Raw genomic sequence first — 18473 nt, forward strand, 5'->3', positions numbered from 1 at the left:
ATGGGATTTGGATGACGCTAGGGATTTGTGCGAACTTGCCAAGTTTTTTCCTGAGGTGTCGGGGAAAAAACTTTAGCATTGAGTACTTTTGGCTTCTTCTTTTTTTAAAAAAAAAAAATTTCTAAATTTGCTGACTTCTGATACTGTATGGTTTTTTAGCACTGTGTTTTTTTGTTTTTGTTTTTTTGCTCTGGGCTCTGGTGGCAGTGTGGACAGTCTGATGTGTGCTGACCTTGACCTTAACCACTGAGGTGCAGATAATTGGTGGAAATGGCATGTCATAAAGATACACATTAGCCAGATTGGCACAAAATTTTTGTTTCTTTTTTTGTTTTAAGTTAGTTGTTCTGCACCTGTTAGGAATGATTTGTTATGCTATTTTTTTATTTCAAAGATTATAATTTTTCTTATTTGGCACAGCCATGACAACATTTATTATCAATGACCTTTTTTGTACATCCTCTTCCCCCACTCACAGTTATTTATTATACGTTAAATACAGAATTACATATATACATGACACTCACACGTTCATATTTTTTTTGTTTTAAGGGAAAAAGAGAAAAAAAGAAATCAGAGCGGCTTAATTTAGCCGGTCCACCTTAAGAAAAGTAGGCGGGCTTAAAAACTCTGACCAATGAGCGACCTCTTCGGGAATTTAAATAGCTCAGCATGTCAATCATGCCCCTACCCCCACATCAACCTTTCGCCATATTGGGCGAAAGAGAAGGGTTGTCTGCAGTTTCTCTCGCTACGGGACAAAATTGACAGAGCGCATTCAGTTCCTGAGCACTTTGTTTTGATGAGACTACGCAGGGCTTCACAACACGGCGGCTGTTCGCGTCTGCGTTCCGACGTATGCATGGCATAACGCGTTTTACGCTTGTTTTGGAGCTTTCTCAGCGACGAGGAGATAACCGTTGTTTTTGAGTGTTGTGTGCGTGTGCTGCCTTTTTGTTTGTTTGTTTTTTCCCTCCTCGTGAAAAACTGGACGCTCCGGGCTGTTTTAAAAAATTGCGTGTTTCGCTGGAGAAAAATGTCAGATGTTCGACTTTCAAACGGGAGCCCGACGCTGGAGCGGACGGACTCACGGCTGTCTGAACACCCGAAACCGTCAGCCTGCAGGAGCCTCTTCGGCTCGGTGGATCACGAAGAGTTAAAGAGGGATTTAAAGGGACATTTGCGGGAGTTGGAAGAGCGCGCCTCCGACCACTGGGGCTTCGACTTCGCCACTGACACGCCGAGGGCCAACTCCAGGTTCGAGTGGAAACTAGTGGATTGCAGAGACCTGCCGGGCTTCTACACTCGGCAGCCGCTTACAAAGAAAGGCGTCTGCTCCACTGGGAATAACAATGTGGATCTTAACGGGAATCACAGTTGTGTTGTGGTGCCTCCGAGCGAAGATCCCGACAGGGCTGACGGGCAAATGGAGTGCACGGAACAGTGTACAGCGCTGAGGAAAAGACACGCGTGTCACGGTACTACATACGCTCCAGTTTAACCCGTTTACATCACAGTTGTTTCTGAGCAACGCAGCTGATCGCGTATTGATCTGTGCACCGAAAATAAAATTTTGAAAATCATGGCCCCAAAAAGCAATGTAAAGAGTGGGGTTATACCACTATTTTTTTTTTTTTTTTTTTTTTAAGAAATTACGAAATTTTATTTTTATTTTTTGCTTTTTGCAGACTCCCCTGTTCCGAGCAAGAGGTCACACAGCAGCTCAGATGTTAGTTGTCCAAGTCGGAGTCACTCTGCAGAGCACACGCCCAGAAAGACCAGTCCCAAGAGGAAAACGTGAGAAAAGGTAAAGACTGTTCATGCAATATTTTTCCTTTTTTAATCATATTTTTTTCCTTAAAGAAAAGCAAAGATTTCTTAACAAAAAATAAATAAATAAAAGTCTGTGCATAGTGTAACTACAGTAGGCTGTTTACTGGCTACTCAATCTCCCAACTGGGGGGGGGGGGGGGGTACCTTTGGAAAACGAGTAAATGTGCAAAAACATCTGGTTATTCGTTTACTAAAAAAATTGATACCGCTTTTAAACCATTAGGAGGCATTCTAATTCAGCTTAAACACCCTTTCAGTTCACTTAAATAAGATTTGGATGTTGCACAGCTTTGACAGTCTGCATACTTTTTGTGCACGCCCTTCAAATGTGCTGTCAGTCTGTCTCATTCATTAATGAGCGGGGACAGAAACGTAAGGGAGTAAAAGGGGTTCGTAAGGTTGTTGGGGGTTTTTTTTTTTGGTTTGTTTTTTGGGTTGTTTTTTTGGTTTTTAATTTTCCACTCGGACACAGAGAGCTCTGTCGATACACTGCGATCCAGGTGAAACAGGGGAAGGAAAAACGAACACATAATGCCTGTACATTTTAAAGATCTTTAACATTTAACCGCTGTCTGACACGGTGAGTCCGTTGAGTTTCCGTCGAAACTTGTAAACAACAAGTGCTGAACAACAGTGTAGTAGTGTAACACGTCAGCAACTGAGAGCAGAGCAGGGACGGGAAGGGGCTGGTCTCTGTGCAGTGCTGCACACGCGTTGCACACTAACGTTACAACACACATCTGTCCCTGCCGGTGGAGAGTGTGCAGAAGAGTCGTGCAGGTCTGAAAGCAAGTGTGTGGGTGTGTGTATTGGCCAGGGCAACGTCCAATAGGCATGAAATCAGCATTGTTATGGCAGGATGTCAACTGTCAAAGCTGGGGGGTGGTCACTTCTATTTAATGCATTTTATTTTTTTATTATTTTTTTTTAAATTGTAGAAATCAAAAAAATACCCCCAAACTATCTGTCTCATAGGCATTTTCAGATCTTTTCATGGTTAAATTGGTGTGCTAATGTAAAACTATACCAGGTTTTTTTTTGGGGGTTTTTTCCTCAGGTAGGTCTTTATGTATTAATACATGTACAAAACGGATTAGTTCATCCAGGTCTCCTGCTGCTCTGAGGTTTACCCCATAGACCACACTAAGTAATTTTATTTTATTTATTCATTTATTTGTTTGCAGAAATTGTTGCACAATGCCCACATTAGTGTCATCATTACAACCTCTTATGCTTCTTTTTTTCTTTCTCCTTTCATCTGTTTTGTCCCACAGAACTGAAGATGAATGCCTCCCCCCTCCTTGTTTAACATGGAGAAACCTCAGTGTTGGCTGGTTTGTTTTTTGGTTTTGTTTTAGGTTTTTTTTTGTTTTGTTTTGTTTTTTGTAATTTCTTTTGGGTTTTTTTTTGCTTTTAGTCTAGTGTTTTGTTTTGTGGGGGGGTTGTTTTGTTTTTTTGGAAGAGGATCTCCACAGCATCAGAAACATATCAACCTTCCTGAAGACTGGGGAGGACGCTGTTGAAGCACTGAATAGAAACACTAAATTTTTTTTGGCACTTAATTAAAAGTTACTGCCTCTAAAAGCAGTCGATGTAGCAGTGTGCAATTAGGTTTAATTTACTTTCTTGCTCCTTTTTTTTTTTTTTTTTTAACTACCTGTGTGTAAATAAAAAAAATATATATATAAATATATAAACATATATTATTTCTCTCCATATGTAGCACATAAGACATTATGATTTAAAAAGAAATCCTTTATGTAAAACGGTGTGAATTTTGATTTGACTTGAATTGCAATGTTTGATAAATGTTTCCAAAATGCTGTTCTCTTGTTTTAATTTTATTTATTTATTTTTTTTGGTGGGGGTGGGTGTTGACACAGTCCCTAATTGCTACATTTAAAACAAAAAATCTTGGCTTCTTACAGTTTCTTAATAGTGTTTCTTCCCTCGTCATCTTCCTAACTCAGCATTGAAGAATGGTACAAATGTAGCGTTTTTTTTTTTTTGTTTTTTTTTTTTTTCCCTCCCTCCCCCCCCCCCCCCCCCCCCTTCTGATCAGTCTAGTGTCACCAAGTGTAAATTCTCCTATACGATCTAGTTTAACAGGACGAAGTGTAATATTTGTGTAAGGACAGTCTTTAAGTCCCTTGATATTTATTTTGTAATTGAGGTGCTTGTAGCATCAGCTGAATCCTGGAATAAGATTTTTTATTTTTTTTTCCCTCCCACGCTCTGGAGTTGCGAGGTACTCAGATATTGAAGGACAAAGACTATACAAACTGCACAGGTTGAGTTCTCTTTGACTGTTCCTATTGTTTGATGAACATTAAGGCTTGTGAGGGGTATTGGTTTTTTTCTTTTTTTTTTTTGTTAAAGGGTTGAATGTCCTACAATACCAAATACATGGTTGCATCAATATGTTTGCCAGCACCGCTTGTGCTCTTCAATTGACTTCACATTGTGTTACTTTGTGATAACCTAGAGATGTTTGTACTTTTCTCATCAATGTTAGCCTGCTGAGGATGCGCATGAGCATCTAAAAGCTTCCCTTTATTTGCCTGAAGTGTGGTTTATTTTATTTTTTGTTTTTGTTTTTTTTGTTGGGTTTTTTTTTTTTTTTTTTTTTTTTTTGAAAAAGACCAGGGTACACCTAAATGGAGACAGAAAACAGCTCGTCTCTGAAATGCAGTCACCATGCCTGTGTATTATGTAAATCTTTGCAATGTACCTTTTGTACATAATTTTGTAAAAACACTGAGAAATATACTAACTTATTTATGTCAAGCCTTTTTTTTATGTAGAATAAAAAAATATGGGTTTTTGATTACGGTTATCCAAAGTGGCATTTACTTTATTATAATTGTTTTATTTTGCAAAACCATATTTTTGGTAGTGTTTTGTTTTTTTTCTTATAAAGGTTGCAAACTGAGCCTGGTAAAATATTTGATGTGCATTTTTTAATGTGTGGTTATAAAATGTATTGCAATCAATTAAAAAAGAAAAAAATGAGTTGTGGTTCCTTCTTACACTCAGTGTAAATTACACACTTTGTTTGTAGAAAAATAGCATGAAAATAGTTTTTGTTTTGTTCATTCCCCAAATCACTGGGACGTACAAAGTATTTGCAACAGCTGTGTGGGTGGACTTCCTGAAATAATACTGTGACACTCCCAATATAATTCCATCAGCACTATGAGCAGCAGGTTGACACTTTAGTCATCCAATCAAAAAGACAGTGGGGAAAGCAGACCACTCGCTGCAGCCAGTAACATTTAGTAATTTATAGGTAAGGCTTTCATTTGCTTTTAATCTCAGTACAACAGTCTTTTGAATGCAAAGTAAAACAAGGCAAGTCAGGTTTTTTGTTTTGTTAGGCTTTTTTTTTATTACCATTTGTTGTTTTTTCTTTTTCACTATTTACATGGACTTAGTTGCATCTGTCTGTGTCTATAAAAAGTGTGTGTGTGTGTGTGTAAGAAAATAAGGGAGTGTGTAACTGGAAGACCCAGAGTGATTTTTTTTTTGAAAACTTTTCTTTCATACATGTCTTCTATAATATATCAAATTCATCAAAATTTTATTTTTTATAGATTTTTGATTTATTTCAAGTAATTTTTTGAATGTGTACAATGCAATGTGCACACAAGCTCAGTATTGTACTTATATACATTTTAATCTTCGAACTGAAAAATCATAAGTATGTCTTTTATATGTTTAAAATAAATCAATTCACATAGGTATTGATTTGGTTTGACCTTTAATCAGTCAAAATTATAATTTGCTTTTTTTTTGTAATTAAATCACCTACAGTAATCCACTTGAAACATGAAAAACATAAAATAAAGGTGTTCTTACAGGTGCTATCAGGCAACACATATGTGCCATTGTACACCAACTTTCATCCAGTACTTCATAATAATAGTAATAATAATATAAAGAGAATTGCTCAGAGTAAGTGTTGTTGAATCTGGCTGTTGTGGGTCTGAAACTCAGTAGAAAACTGACTCAGTGATCCTACTCCAAATAAATTGGTGTTTTCTATTAAACAGAGGCTTCTTAATGTTGTACTTTTCAGCTTTCTTGTCACTCTGAGTGATGTATGCTAAAAGTGGAGCCCTAACCTGTGCTGAGATGCTCTTTGACCTCTAGTAACTTCACTAAGTGTTTTCACTGCACAGAATTTCCCAGCTTCCTTCTTGTGTCAGCAGCACAGGAAGACACCTGCGCTTAGAGCATTTTAAAGCTGGATGGGTGGAGGCTGTGCATTTGAGTGTGCCTAAGAGTTGGTGGGGTGTGAGTGGTGTGGTACGATAAAAGTGTGTGGGGGTGGGTCCACTCCTGAAGTGTGCAGGTGGGTAACCTCAGCTCAGCCATGCACCCCCACTCTGAGCTTGTCCCATTGTCCCAGTGTTTGGGCTTTTGTGTGGACAGCCATTGTAAGGGCCCAGGGCTGGCCACTGTTGTGTCTGGGGCTTCTCTGCTCAAACAAAGGCCCCGTCTATGAGCCTCCACCCTACCCAAACAGCAGACTGACTGACTGACTTGGTGTCTGACTGACAGACTAGGTGGCTGACTAACTGACTGAATGGCTGACTGGGTGCCTGATTGGTTGAGTGATTGATTGGATGGAGCAGAAGAGGGGAAGTACTGTGTTTCAGGCAATCTGTAATACTCAGTGTACATCAGTGTCACTTATATACGTGATACTGATAAACGTATGATGAATGAAATACCACATAAGTTTTTTATTATCATAATGCATTAGCTTTAATGGGATTTTGACAGGGTGATCATTTAAAAGCAAAGTGCTGTAATGAGGCACTCAAGGGACATGTTCTGAAATGTAATTAAAAAAAAATGGCAAAAGAGTTTTTTGTTGTTGGGGTTATTTTCCAGGAAAATGCCACAGTCGCAGGTGTTTTTGCATGCATAAGACTGACATCATTCCACATATTCACACCAGCCTTTTATTACATGGGTGCATTTTTCAAATTTCTTCAAGTATATTTGTACAATGCTGGTGTAACAGTTGCACACATTTCCCAAATGCTACACTGTTCGTAAAACTCTCATATAGATATCTATAAATTGTATAACAGCTTGAGCATCCTTATCTGTAGCATACTTCTATTATGCTGTTACTATTTCATGTAATCTAATGTTTAAACTATTGGATCAACACTTAAATAATATATATATTCTAAATGACAGGGAATAACAGGGTTCCTTATTCAAAAGGTCAGTAAAAACCTCGACCGCTGTGACGCAGCAGCATCCAGCTCTGCGTCGGAAACACCTTTTCTGCAAGAACGGGAATGTCCCAGAAAACATTCCTGTAACACTCCAGCACAGCCACCCAAACAAAAAACGCACTGAGTTCGAGGAAATTCCTGTAAGCCAGTCAATCAAAGATGTGGAAGGCATCGTTGGCCTGTTCCTCTCTGCAACATCTTGCATGTGCCAAGAATTCACACTTCCTTGCTATATCAACAGAAACAGGTTATCTTTTCCTGTTAAGCGCCCCAGCACTTAATATAAAGCCACAAGTTCCTCCCTGTGTTTCCTGCCCAGGCCACAACGTACGTCATTGAGCTGTTCCCCTGGCACCTTAGGCTGTGAATAAGGAGAAAGCAAGTGGCCACAAACAAACACCTTACATTTATCTCTCTGTCTCGTTCTGTGTCTGATTCTTGGTTTCTCCAGTGTAGTTTCTAAAGGTCTGCAAGCATACAAATTGCTTTACTAGCTGAGCGTTTGCTGCAGCCCGGGATGGAATTTCAACAGTTTTTTTGGACTGCTGAATTTGATTAATTGAGCAAGGAAGGGCTGTTTCAATACAGGGAAACGACTTCATTGAATAGCAGATGCACTGTCAGAACTTCAGTATGTCACATACTCTGGTGTCGTATGCAAAGGCTGCATGCTGCAGAGTTAGCGTGAATGAGAGGCAGGGAGGAGAGGTTAAGAGGTCAGAGATACTGCAGAGCTCTGAATGACAGATGCGCAGATGTGCATCTGCGGCGCAGTTTGGGGGGGCAGAAAGGCGAGGGAGTTTGGGGCGCGGGGTGGGATTGGGGTGGGGGGTAATGCTCATTAAAGCAGCACACCTGCAGCCCATCAAAGAGCCTTTATCTCTTATCAATTGAAATCTGCTAAAGCACGCAGCATTAGACGCACAAAACAAACAGACTGTGCTGCATGCTCACTCATACTCTCTTTATCTCTTTCCCTCTCCCAGTCGCTTCTGACCAGTGGCTAGTACCTGGCGCACTAATCCTGTCAGGAATGCTGAGGGGTGTATTTGGATGCATTTGGCTGAGAAATAGAGACGACTCTTCCCGCTGAAACATCTGTGCAGAGCACAGTCTTTCCTCTCATCAGTTTCATGTCAGATCCTTTTTCATTGACCTCAAGGAATCTCACACAATGGTGTTATCAAACTGTAAAGCTCTTAAGATTTCCCCAACAAAACACACCATTCAACTTTTCATGTATTTTGAAACTGTGTTCTTTGGAGACCTGGAGTGTACAATGTGCCTGTCTCTAAAACACTTTGGGTCAACTTCTATTGCTTAAATTTGGTATAGACTATAAATCCCACAAAAGGTTTCAGACATTTTTCATGATGTCTATCTTTTTTTTTTTAATGTTTAATAAACAAAGTATCGATCCTATCGCACTAGTATTGATCTGATACCCATATCGGCGTTTGTATCGATAATACTGACACTTGGGTTGATCTGCTAACCTTTAGTAAAAGGAGTAAGTCAGTCCATAAATAACCAAAGGAATAAATGTGTGTGCAGCGATATGTGGAAGTTCACTGAGGTGAAAGAGCATGTGATTGTACGAGAGATTTAAGCCCCACCCCCAACCCCAAAAGAATGTATAGTTGTTATGGAAAACTACACATGTGTACAGTAACTGTGTGTAAACAAGCCAGAAGAGCTTTGAACACAGTCGATTGCAGCATGGGTGTGTTAGGTCGCGATTTGTACTTGACATGATGCAAAAATATTTCCATATGATGCAACATTGTGTAACTCTTGAAGAACTGTATGTGGCAATAATTTCAGTCACTCAAAATATGTCTTACAGCACGGACCACAGTATACATCAAATTAGATCCCATCCACCAAGCTGATCTTGGTTAAAGTGTGACACCAAGTGGAAAACTGTCTTCAGTGTTGCTTTGGAGTCGAACCAGAAATCCATCGACTTTCCACTTTTCACTTGCGATAACGCGTCCCACATTTTATGACCGTATACCCAGACTTCTTTGTAACCTCCTTTCTGAGTTTCTTTTTTCTTTCTCTGCTGCCCTCATCATCAGGAGGCTCACGGGGCCTCCACACTACACGGTTCTGTTATGGTGTTGAAAAGATTGCTGTCATAAGAATGCATGAGCATGTTCCTCAACACGGACCTTGATGAGAAAAGCAGATTTTTCACCATATGAAAACCCACCTTTTGCTTTTCCACAGCTGTAGATGTGTTACACTGACTTCACAAAATTCAATTCTCCACTCTGTTTTCAATTTTAACTCACGGCAAATGACAGTGTTGGGATTTCTGCAGCTTGCTACGGTCGTACAATAGAAATGATACTAAATTGAGGGTGACTGACATTTGATGATACCTAAACAGAAGCTGTGTCTACTACACCTCATTTGTGTCTGTGAAATTGTGTCTAATTGTGAAACCACGATACAAAGAACTGCAAGGCAAGTTTTTTCTAATAATTCTGGTGTTCATGTTGTGTTTTCACTTCCTCTTGCTAATCAAAATTACTTCAGAGCATCTAAACATACCAATGAAGTGACGGTCAAAGCTTTTAGAATATGTGTTGTCTTACAGTAATACACCACCAACAACAACTACCCACCCCCACCCCTCTCGTTACAGTAGCTCGGTGGCGCAGCTGTCCACCATGCCGGACATTCTGCCTTGGCTGGCCAAACCCCATCGCACCGCTGAAATCCTTCTGCTTTGCAGCCAGGAATTCTCTCCCTGTCTGGAGAAAAGTCCCCAATAATATGACCTAAGTAATCCCCCCGCCCCCACTCCATCCCCACTCCATCCCACCCACACACCACCTTCGGCCTGGAAGTGTGCCTGGACATCGCCTCGAATCTGCAGCAGCCGTTAACAACGCATTACCTCCAGTCACAATTACCAGAGCCAGCCCTGGGCGGAGTTTCTGTGACTGGCTGGACCCAGGACGTGAAATTGAGCGGCTCAGACACATCTTTGGATCTGAACAGGGCTGATCCGAGCTTTTGTTGTTGTTGGCTGCTCGGCCTTCCTCTGGTCACAGCAAGGGGCGGGCCGCTGCTGAGCCACAGACATATGGCTGAGGCAAATCTCATAAGACCAAAGGTCAGAGTGGGTCGAGCTAACCTCTTAGCCTCTGGTTGATTTATTATCCCATGGGGCAATGTTGCCCTGCTTGGACCAAACAGAACAGGGGTCAAAGGGCATACTGTATCTGTTCCTTTTCCGAAAGCTGGCTTAGCAACACGGTTTTGTCAGTTAGGAATAAAAGGATGCAGAAAAGCCTACAGACCAACTGAATAATTATGGGATCACTTATGTAAATGCACAGCTGCAACGCAAAGATAGAAACAAGTAAGTACTTAAAGGGTCAGTATGTAAGAGCTATCCATTTTGCTATCCATCTTGCGTGTGAGGGTACAGCCTTGCACTTCCACCTTTGGCCAATTTGGAATCACCAGTTAACATAATATGCATGTATTTGCAGTAAGTGAGCTATATATAGCAATGAAAGTATCTCATTTAGTGTTACTGGCAGTCTTAATATCTTTGCTAAGTGAGATGTTTGCACTGCAGAATCTGCCTAAGGAACATTTTAGAACATTTACCATTTAAAACATTTAAAGAATGAAGTCAAGCACGTGAAGCAAGTGTAGCTGTTGAAGAATACAGTGTGGAACATAGTTTTTATAGCACATAAACCGGGCATTGAGCTTGTTTGGGCGATACAAGAGTGATCTTTAGTGTAAAAACTGACACATCAACCCATACCAAAAAAACCTTCCAAATGGCATTAATATATTTTTTGCGGTAGTTGTTTTCTTGCTAAACTGCTAAGCTAAGCTAGCCTAAGCTAGCTAGATATTTGGGAAACTGCGTAAGTCCCTAGCACCAAGTTATCTAGTAATGTGCTTAAACCTCTGTTGATAGATTTATTTATTTATTTATTTACGCATGCTTCATCATACTTATAACATTTTTAAGTAATAAGAGAGGTGCTATCTGCTATGTGCTATGCTACGTGCATTGTTTTTATTTACTTTTTTGGCAAGTAATCATTCTACAACACAATATGAATGTGAATATGAAAATTATTCTTCTAAGCAACCCCTTTCATTTCCTAAAAAGGCTGTACTCTAATGGGATCACAGGGGTGCATACATCAGGCGTTTCATGACAGCTTGACTAGGTCACCAAGAAAATTTTATGCTAAAGGTCAAAAAATATTCTCTGGTGACTGAGAGGTGGGGGAGGGCAAGGAACTACAGCAACTGCCCTCTAGGCAACTGTTGGCCTCATTTATTTAGTGACAACTCCTGACAGAGTGGCTGGCATCAGCTGCTGCGGACATTGTTTGTCACAATCCTGAAAGATACACTACAAACACACATGCACGCACACCTGTTGAAACATATCTGCTTTCATATAGCGCTGCTGGGCCTCTACAGACAGGTGGCCTACATGCACCACCAGCCGCCCCAGCATGAAAACCACCACCCAGTCACCGGCCACCACCACCGCGCTGGAAGTGCCCCTCGTGGTCAAGTATATGAGGGAGTAATGAATCTAACCTCGGGTTTCAGTGTGCTTGTTTTCCCCCTCTTAAAAGTTTTCAGTTGCTTGAACAGATAGAATTTTTTAAATTTCTGACACCTCCCACAGTCCAAAGACGTATGAGGTTAGGATGATTCTGGTGATTCTAAATTGCCTGTGAGTGGGAATGCTTGTCCGTCTCTGTGTGTTAGACCAGTGACAAACTGGCAACCTGTCCAGGGTGACAGCTGGGATAGGCTACCCCCTGCCCTGGTGACCCTGATTTGGGTAAGCAGGAATTTTATTTTAATTCCATTAGATCGTATTACTTTAAATGAACACTATTCTAGAAGATCATGCTCATCCTCAGATATTTGTATATGTCTGAGACACAAAGCACATAATATACTGCAAGTCTTTTGTATGATTTGAGATACTGTGTTGTACGGGGCCATATTCAGCTGCATGATGAGGTTCTGTCGGGAGGCGGGATCAAAGTCGACACGGATCATCAATTCAGCTCAGAGTCCGGTCATGATCTTCCTTGAATTCCTCCTCTGCACAGAGTTTTTTTTTCCAGGACTGCCAGATTTCACTGTCCAGCGTCTGTGACAGTGTGCCCCTTATATTCTCCTTTTAAACTGCTTCCTCAGATCCTCTTTTAGTTGCGTTCCTGTGTACTTCTGAGATCAAACTGCCTTTTGAAGTGGGAGTCTCTCTCTCTCTTCTCTCTGTCTAGTCTCGAGATGAAAGAGCAGCACGGGGAGGCACAGAGCAGCCTCTGCAGACGGAGCTAGCCATGGGGTCTCGCTTTCTTTCCTTTTTTTACCCCCCCCCCCCCCCCCCCCAGCACTCTCTCTGCCAAAATCCCCTAGCAGTGATAGAAACCAAAGGAGGACAAAAAGCAGCGGAGCACTACGCCCCGTAGTCCCTCTGGTAAATTGAAAATGCCCCTGCTCTCCGCCTCACATAAGGTCACTTATGCCCCCGCTGTTCTCCTGAATCTCCTCCTTCTTCCACTTTACTCTGCCCATTCCCCACCCTTCCCCCAGGATGACCCTGCCTCCTTCTTCTAGCCTCTCTCTCGCTTTCTAAATGCACAAGTGTGCTGATCTTGGGACATCCCCAGTATTTTTTGGCCTTTGAAGGAAAATATAATTGAGTGGTAATACGAGATGCATTCCCTCTTCCTCTGCATGCCTGGCTCAATGGGTTATGGAATATTGAAGTTCAAAGTAGGTACAGTGAAAGTGTCATGTTTTTTTTCTCCCCCTTCTCTTCCTCCTTAGTGGTGATTGGAGCTTAAAAAGGAATTTAGTGAAATGAGGCTTTGGAGACATTTTATTTGGATGGAAACGTCAGCTCGTGACTTACCTCGACCCATTCTTGGCTTGATGTTTAAAGAACTAGCTTAAAACAACAACAACAACAAAAACTATACGCTTATATAACTATAAACTATATTAGGGCATAGATGAGATTATCAAATTCTCCCAAACTAAGACAGGAGGGCAGAGCTTTAATGAAATGGAGTTTTATTATTTACAGCAGAGCTACAGTGCACAGGGTGTGTGAGAGTATCATTTACAATCATTTCCATCCATCTGGACAACAGGAACCTCACCATGTGTTAAACCAATCAGACAAGCAGACATATTCCAGGCTGATCTTTTTTCTTTTTACACATTATAATAAATACAGAACAATAAGGCAATGTTTCTATTTACAACTTCTATAAAACTGTACAGGAGAAGAATTACACCCACTTTAGGTAATAGATAATAAATAATAGTACATTTTTAACCACTGCAAAAAAAGAAGAAGAAGAAAACACACATTTGTGCAGAGAAAGAGCTTTCTGCTTCCCTTGTTCGCCCTTCTTTTTGTGTGTGCATTCGTCTTTTTAGGAATGTGCATGCTATAATTATGGGAGGCCTTTCATACTACAGCTCCATAGTTGAGTTATTTTCTATTTTCTACTTCTTCCATGCCTCAGTGGCCTCTGTCAGATAGATAATGTGAGTGTAGAAACAAAATGAGAGCATTGTCTTTATCTTTCAGACGATCGCCCTCGGTAGTAGCCGACTTTTCCCAAAAACCTTTCACACAGAATTAGCACTCCAGCTCCTCAAAGCGTTCTGTTTAAATTCTGCACTGTGTTTTTTTTACTACCTGGTTATGGACAGAAATCTCTCCTTACCACGAATTCGACACTTAATTAGCTGAGGAGAGAAAAAAATAATCAGAGCAAATTTATCTCAAATTCAATACAGCAGTGGGAACGCCGTGACGAGGGTAACAGAAGCTGTCCTGCAGAATCCTAGCAGTGGTGTAAGGTTAAAACGCGTGAGCTTGATACCTACAGAAAAACCCAGAGCAAGCACACAGATCATGCCTCAACTCCTGACTGTACAGTGTCCGATCTTGTCTCAGAGGTTTGACTGTTTTATTATCACTAACACAGCTGCAAATCAGCACCATGTTAGCCACCCAGCCTGGACCATACACATTTGGTTAGCTTCATTTCTTCCACTCCAGCCCTCCGGTCCCAACGTAGGAAAAAGTCAACAGATAAACCATCTACCCTCCTCGTGTTATTCGATCACTACAAACAAACACCTGCCACAGTTTGAGTACAGCTAGGCGAGATGGATATGTATCTATGGATATAACTCCACTGTGTGCTCGGCATTGGTGGTGCCAAGATAATCAGAAGGATTTGTGGAATTCCTCTACCATGGCTGGACTTTGAGTTGGGTTTCTTTTTCCTATGTCTTTGGGAACTTCAGGGCTTTGATTGCATTACGACTTCATTACGGGGTTAGTTAGCTTTGGAATAATATTTGCAGTAGAGGAATGCAGCTCACTGACAGGCCACACATAAATTAACATCACAGAGTAGTGCGATTATGAGGGCTAATGTAGTGAAATAAATTCATGCAGCATGTCGCTGCTTGAATGACTGTGCTGCAGGGGTAGACTGACTAGTATAGAAGACAAAGCTACATTGAGAAAACTTAAAAAACAAAACAAAACACTCATACACAGCCAGCAAACACCCTAAGGAAGAAGTCAGCTAGTCAGTCAGCTTTCCACACATCAATCCCACTCGAGTGGTTGTTTTGCCCTTGTGTCCAAAATCACAGTTAAGCGGACAATTAGAAGTTGTTCTCTTCTCAAGGGTCAAAAGTTAATTTGAAAATTTGGAACTGTGAAAGGAATAGAGGTAGGGTGGGCGGACGGGTGATTTCGGAAGACTGAACCCCCTTATTAAGTCCCCACATAAGGGGTTAGGCTGTTTATGTGAACTCCTGCTCCTTTAATTGTCCTTTGGTGATGACATCATCGTAGCCAACGTGAGCCGCTCTGCAACATCAGGGGCCCTCGTCGGTGCTGCCACCCATCCGTTTCTGGATGGTCACCCTGCGGATAGAGGGCTTGGATGTCAGCTCTACTTTGGGTGGGAACTGCTCCAACAGGATCCGTAGAACCGAGTCCATTTTCTTGTCCATCTGATGGATCTGACAGCAGCAAAAAAACCAAACGGGTTAGGTTAGCTGAATACCTCTGAGATCAACACTCACAACATAAGTATAGTGTAGACCTGCACTATGTAACAATTCCAGCTTTGGTTTGCTCTTTTGTTTCATATCCATCTGCCTCTTTAATATAGTCGTCATCCCAATGACAGACTGCATAATGACACGTTAGTCTGCCAGTCGCCATCTACCTGCTAAAGGCACTCATTACAAAAGCTATATGATCCTTAAGTGGGCAGACACACACACACACACACACACACACACACATTAAGGCCACTGTTATTTACATGCTTTCCCAACTGTAAACACAGGTGTGTCACCCAACAGATGCTAAGATACTACCAGACCTAACAGGGCGTAGCCAGTCTAGCCATGGTGTGAATACATAAATGTCTCCACCTGAGTTGCACAAGTAAACAGACCGCAGACTGCCTGGTGACATGCAAATGCAGTGAGCACTGCACATCCAGACGTATGTATGTACAGCACCTACTTACAAGACCTCGTAAACATACCTTCATATACACAAAAAGAACATAAATGAATCTGAGAGGCTGTGAATTACTGGGTATTAAGAATGAAAAATAGGCTTGTCTGGCTTACATCTAGTTGTAAATTAATAAGCATTTTTTTCAAAATGTGAAACATTTTGAATTTTCTTTCTGTAACAAATGGTAAATGGCCTGTATTTGTATAGCGCTTTTACTAGTCCCTAAGGACCCCAAAGCGCTTTACACAACCAGTCATCCACCCATTCAACAATATGTATTTAAACCCATCCATGGACATACAAAAAACAAAAGACTTTTATTTATACTTTTTAATTATTTGCAGGAGCTGGAGGTTCAAAAATAGTTTCACCACTGTTTTCCACCACTTACTTCTAAAAGTACTACTACTACTAATAGTAATACTAACCTTGGTTTCTGACAGATCATGTTTTTCTGTTCATTCTGCATGTCAAAAATAACACTAAGCAGTGCAGTACCAATGAGCATGAATTAAAATGTAATTTTTGCTTCCAGACTCTCTGTCAGTTTCCCAATGTGTCTAAATACTCTACTAAATATGAGAAACACCCAGTCCCTAAGTTAAACTGAAATAATGAGCATATGGACTTGCTAATGACATTAGCATGCCACACTTAGGGGAAAAAGTACAGAAGTTAAATAAAAACTAACAGTCTATTAAAAGCTGGGCGTCTGATAATGATGGTTGGAGTGGTTGGCAAGGCCCGCCCCCCAAAGCCTGCAAATGCTGCAATTATAAAAAGCCCTGTTAAGAAATAAAGCCTGAGCTTTGAATTTAAGTCAGTTGCATAAAGTGTAAAGCCTAACATGCTCTACTTCAGTTCCTTACATTGTGTTTTATTTAACTTTGTGTTAGACTAGGCCAACTGTGACACTATGAGTGCAGCGGGCTTCTGTGTTGATGGCAGTTGTGTTGGCACATGTAACAGCATTCTGTCTTAATCTGCTTGTTGCTAAAATAACACCTTGTCCAGATTCTTTCTGATAAAGATTCACCGTTCTCCACAGCATCAACAGCACTAAGAAGTAACGTTAACAAGGAGATCAGGACTTAAAATGATATGCTTTAACATAACTTATTATTATTAATCGCCTGAATTAGAAAAAAAAAAAGGCCAGCCTATAAATATAAGCATGCTGCTTCAAATAAAGGCCTGATATCTTCTGCAGCTAAAAGCATACAAAGGCCCGGGTCACTGTGTGAGTAAATGTGATAGATTATATCTTCACATATTCTTAGCCTTAACCTTGGTTTTACCTTTAAACTTATCTAGCGATCCCTACAAAAGCATTTACAGACATACACACACAAACCAAAATCCTCTGATGGCTCAGATATCTTCAAGAAACTGTAGAAAATGACTGTGCTTCATAAATCAAAGCCTAAACAGCAACTCACATCAAAGAGCATCTCAAGCATCAGGCAGAGCGCACAGATTCAGACTGTGGTCTCTACACAGCGTTGTTGTGTTACTGGCAAGGCACAGTTGTGCAGTTAACATCATAACATCAGTGGCATTTTCTAGGATAAAGGGTATGTGCCTTTTTTTCCCTCCCCATCTTTTACTGTGTGTGTCTGATGGCCGAGACATTTTTATGGTAGAGTAGGACATTTAGCGGCTATTATTGTTGTTGAAATATGAGCCATAATAGGAAGCGTAAATCTCAGATATCAGAGTAGGTCACAGGGAAGAGTGAAATCACATCACAGCACGGCAATGGCCATAATTCACAGATAACTGTACACTGTCAAATCAGAAGAGTCTAGACATCAAGACAGGATGGCTTTACCCTGAAATTTATGATACACATTTCAAGTTAAAGATTACACAGATAGTAGCGTCCTAGTCGTGCCTCAATGCGTTACCTTCACTTACTCATAAAGTTTGAATTGCTCTGAATTGTGTTGCCAATATTCTGCAGTATGACTGTGCAACAATAACTTCATTTTGACCTTTTCTGCTAAGGTTTGCTTATATTTCACCACCCACTGGACTTTTCTGAGATTGTCCCATGACCTAAATAGCTTTGCTAAGTAGATGAAGCACGCGCTGGGCCTGGATGAAGCTTAGAGAATAATAGGGTATCATAAACATGTTTGCTGGTAATCTACAGACTTATCAACATTCTCGTTGGAGCTTAAAATGGATCAGGAATTCCTCCTGTTGTGAATCTGAAAGGAAATGCCCAGGAGACCCACAGAGAGACAAGAAAAACATAATTAGACAGGCGTGTTCCAAAACACGGCGGGCCTATTTATTGCAACTGACTTTATGTATGTGTGCGCTTTATGGGGTCGAAAGGGGGCCGGTGCTGGTGAGAGGGGGACAAAGCGCATGTGTTTGAATATATCACTAGCGTATGTCAGAGGTGTTTTTTTCTTTTGGAATCTATGCTGAGGTGTAATAAAAAAACATAATAGTTAAAACCATTTGCGTGACCCCATGAGAGATGATAACAAGCCTTTTTACAAAGTTATTCAATACACAAATTTCCTTTTTACATATGAATCTACATATTATCATACGGACATTAGCCTTTACAATAATCCATGTGGTTATAAAGTTTGAGAAAGTTTCTTCTGCTTCACTGCTCGTTTATGTCACAGTACAGAAGAAATACCAATTAAATGTGGCACTCTTTGTAATGTGCCATTATTTATATAGGTGTCCACAGTGATTTGTACTAGGGCTATGATCGAGCCACTGCTGTGTCATAAAAACAAATGCGATCCAGTGACAGGTGATGCTCCAGCTGT

At 40.8% G+C, this 18473-nt stretch overlaps 2 protein-coding genes across 3 annotated transcripts in view; one reads left to right on the top strand and one right to left on the bottom strand.

The window, feature by feature from the left end:
- Positions 1-14: 14 nt before the first annotated feature.
- Positions 15-4439, top strand: cdkn1bb (cyclin dependent kinase inhibitor 1Bb). The gene is made up of 3 exons (XM_085164487.1): positions 15-1478; positions 1689-1807; positions 3108-4439. Exons 1-2 carry the CDS (start codon positions 1037-1039, stop codon positions 1799-1801), a joined length of 555 nt encoding a protein of 184 aa, XP_085020613.1. The 5' UTR covers positions 15-1036; the 3' UTR covers positions 1802-1807; positions 3108-4439.
- An 8040-nt stretch (positions 4440-12479) lies between these two features.
- kcnq1.2 (potassium voltage-gated channel, KQT-like subfamily, member 1.2) overlaps positions 12480-18473 on the bottom strand; it is a 167350-nt gene continuing 161356 nt past the window's right edge. For both annotated transcript variants that reach the window (XM_085164476.1, XM_085164475.1), the window contains one exon: positions 12480-15164. In XM_085164476.1, the coding sequence (XP_085020602.1) occupies positions 15018-15164 (147 nt within the window). In that variant the 3' untranslated portion in view covers positions 12480-15017. The remainder of the gene's footprint in view (positions 15165-18473) is intronic.

The sequence above is a fragment of the Neolamprologus multifasciatus genome, chromosome 7 (assembly GCF_963576455.1).
Source record: "Neolamprologus multifasciatus chromosome 7, fNeoMul1.2, whole genome shotgun sequence".
NCBI lineage: Eukaryota > Metazoa > Chordata > Actinopteri > Cichliformes > Cichlidae > Neolamprologus > Neolamprologus multifasciatus.

Excerpts from the sequence above, each read along its gene's own strand:
- cdkn1bb (XM_085164487.1), top strand. The coding sequence starts at position 1,037 with ATGTCAGATGTTCGACTTTCAAACGGGAGCCCGACGCTGGAGCGGACG. Across the intron at positions 1,479-1,688 it reads GAAAAGACACGCGTGTCACG|ACTCCCCTGTTCCGAGCAAG; the intron begins GTACTACATACG and ends TGCTTTTTGCAG.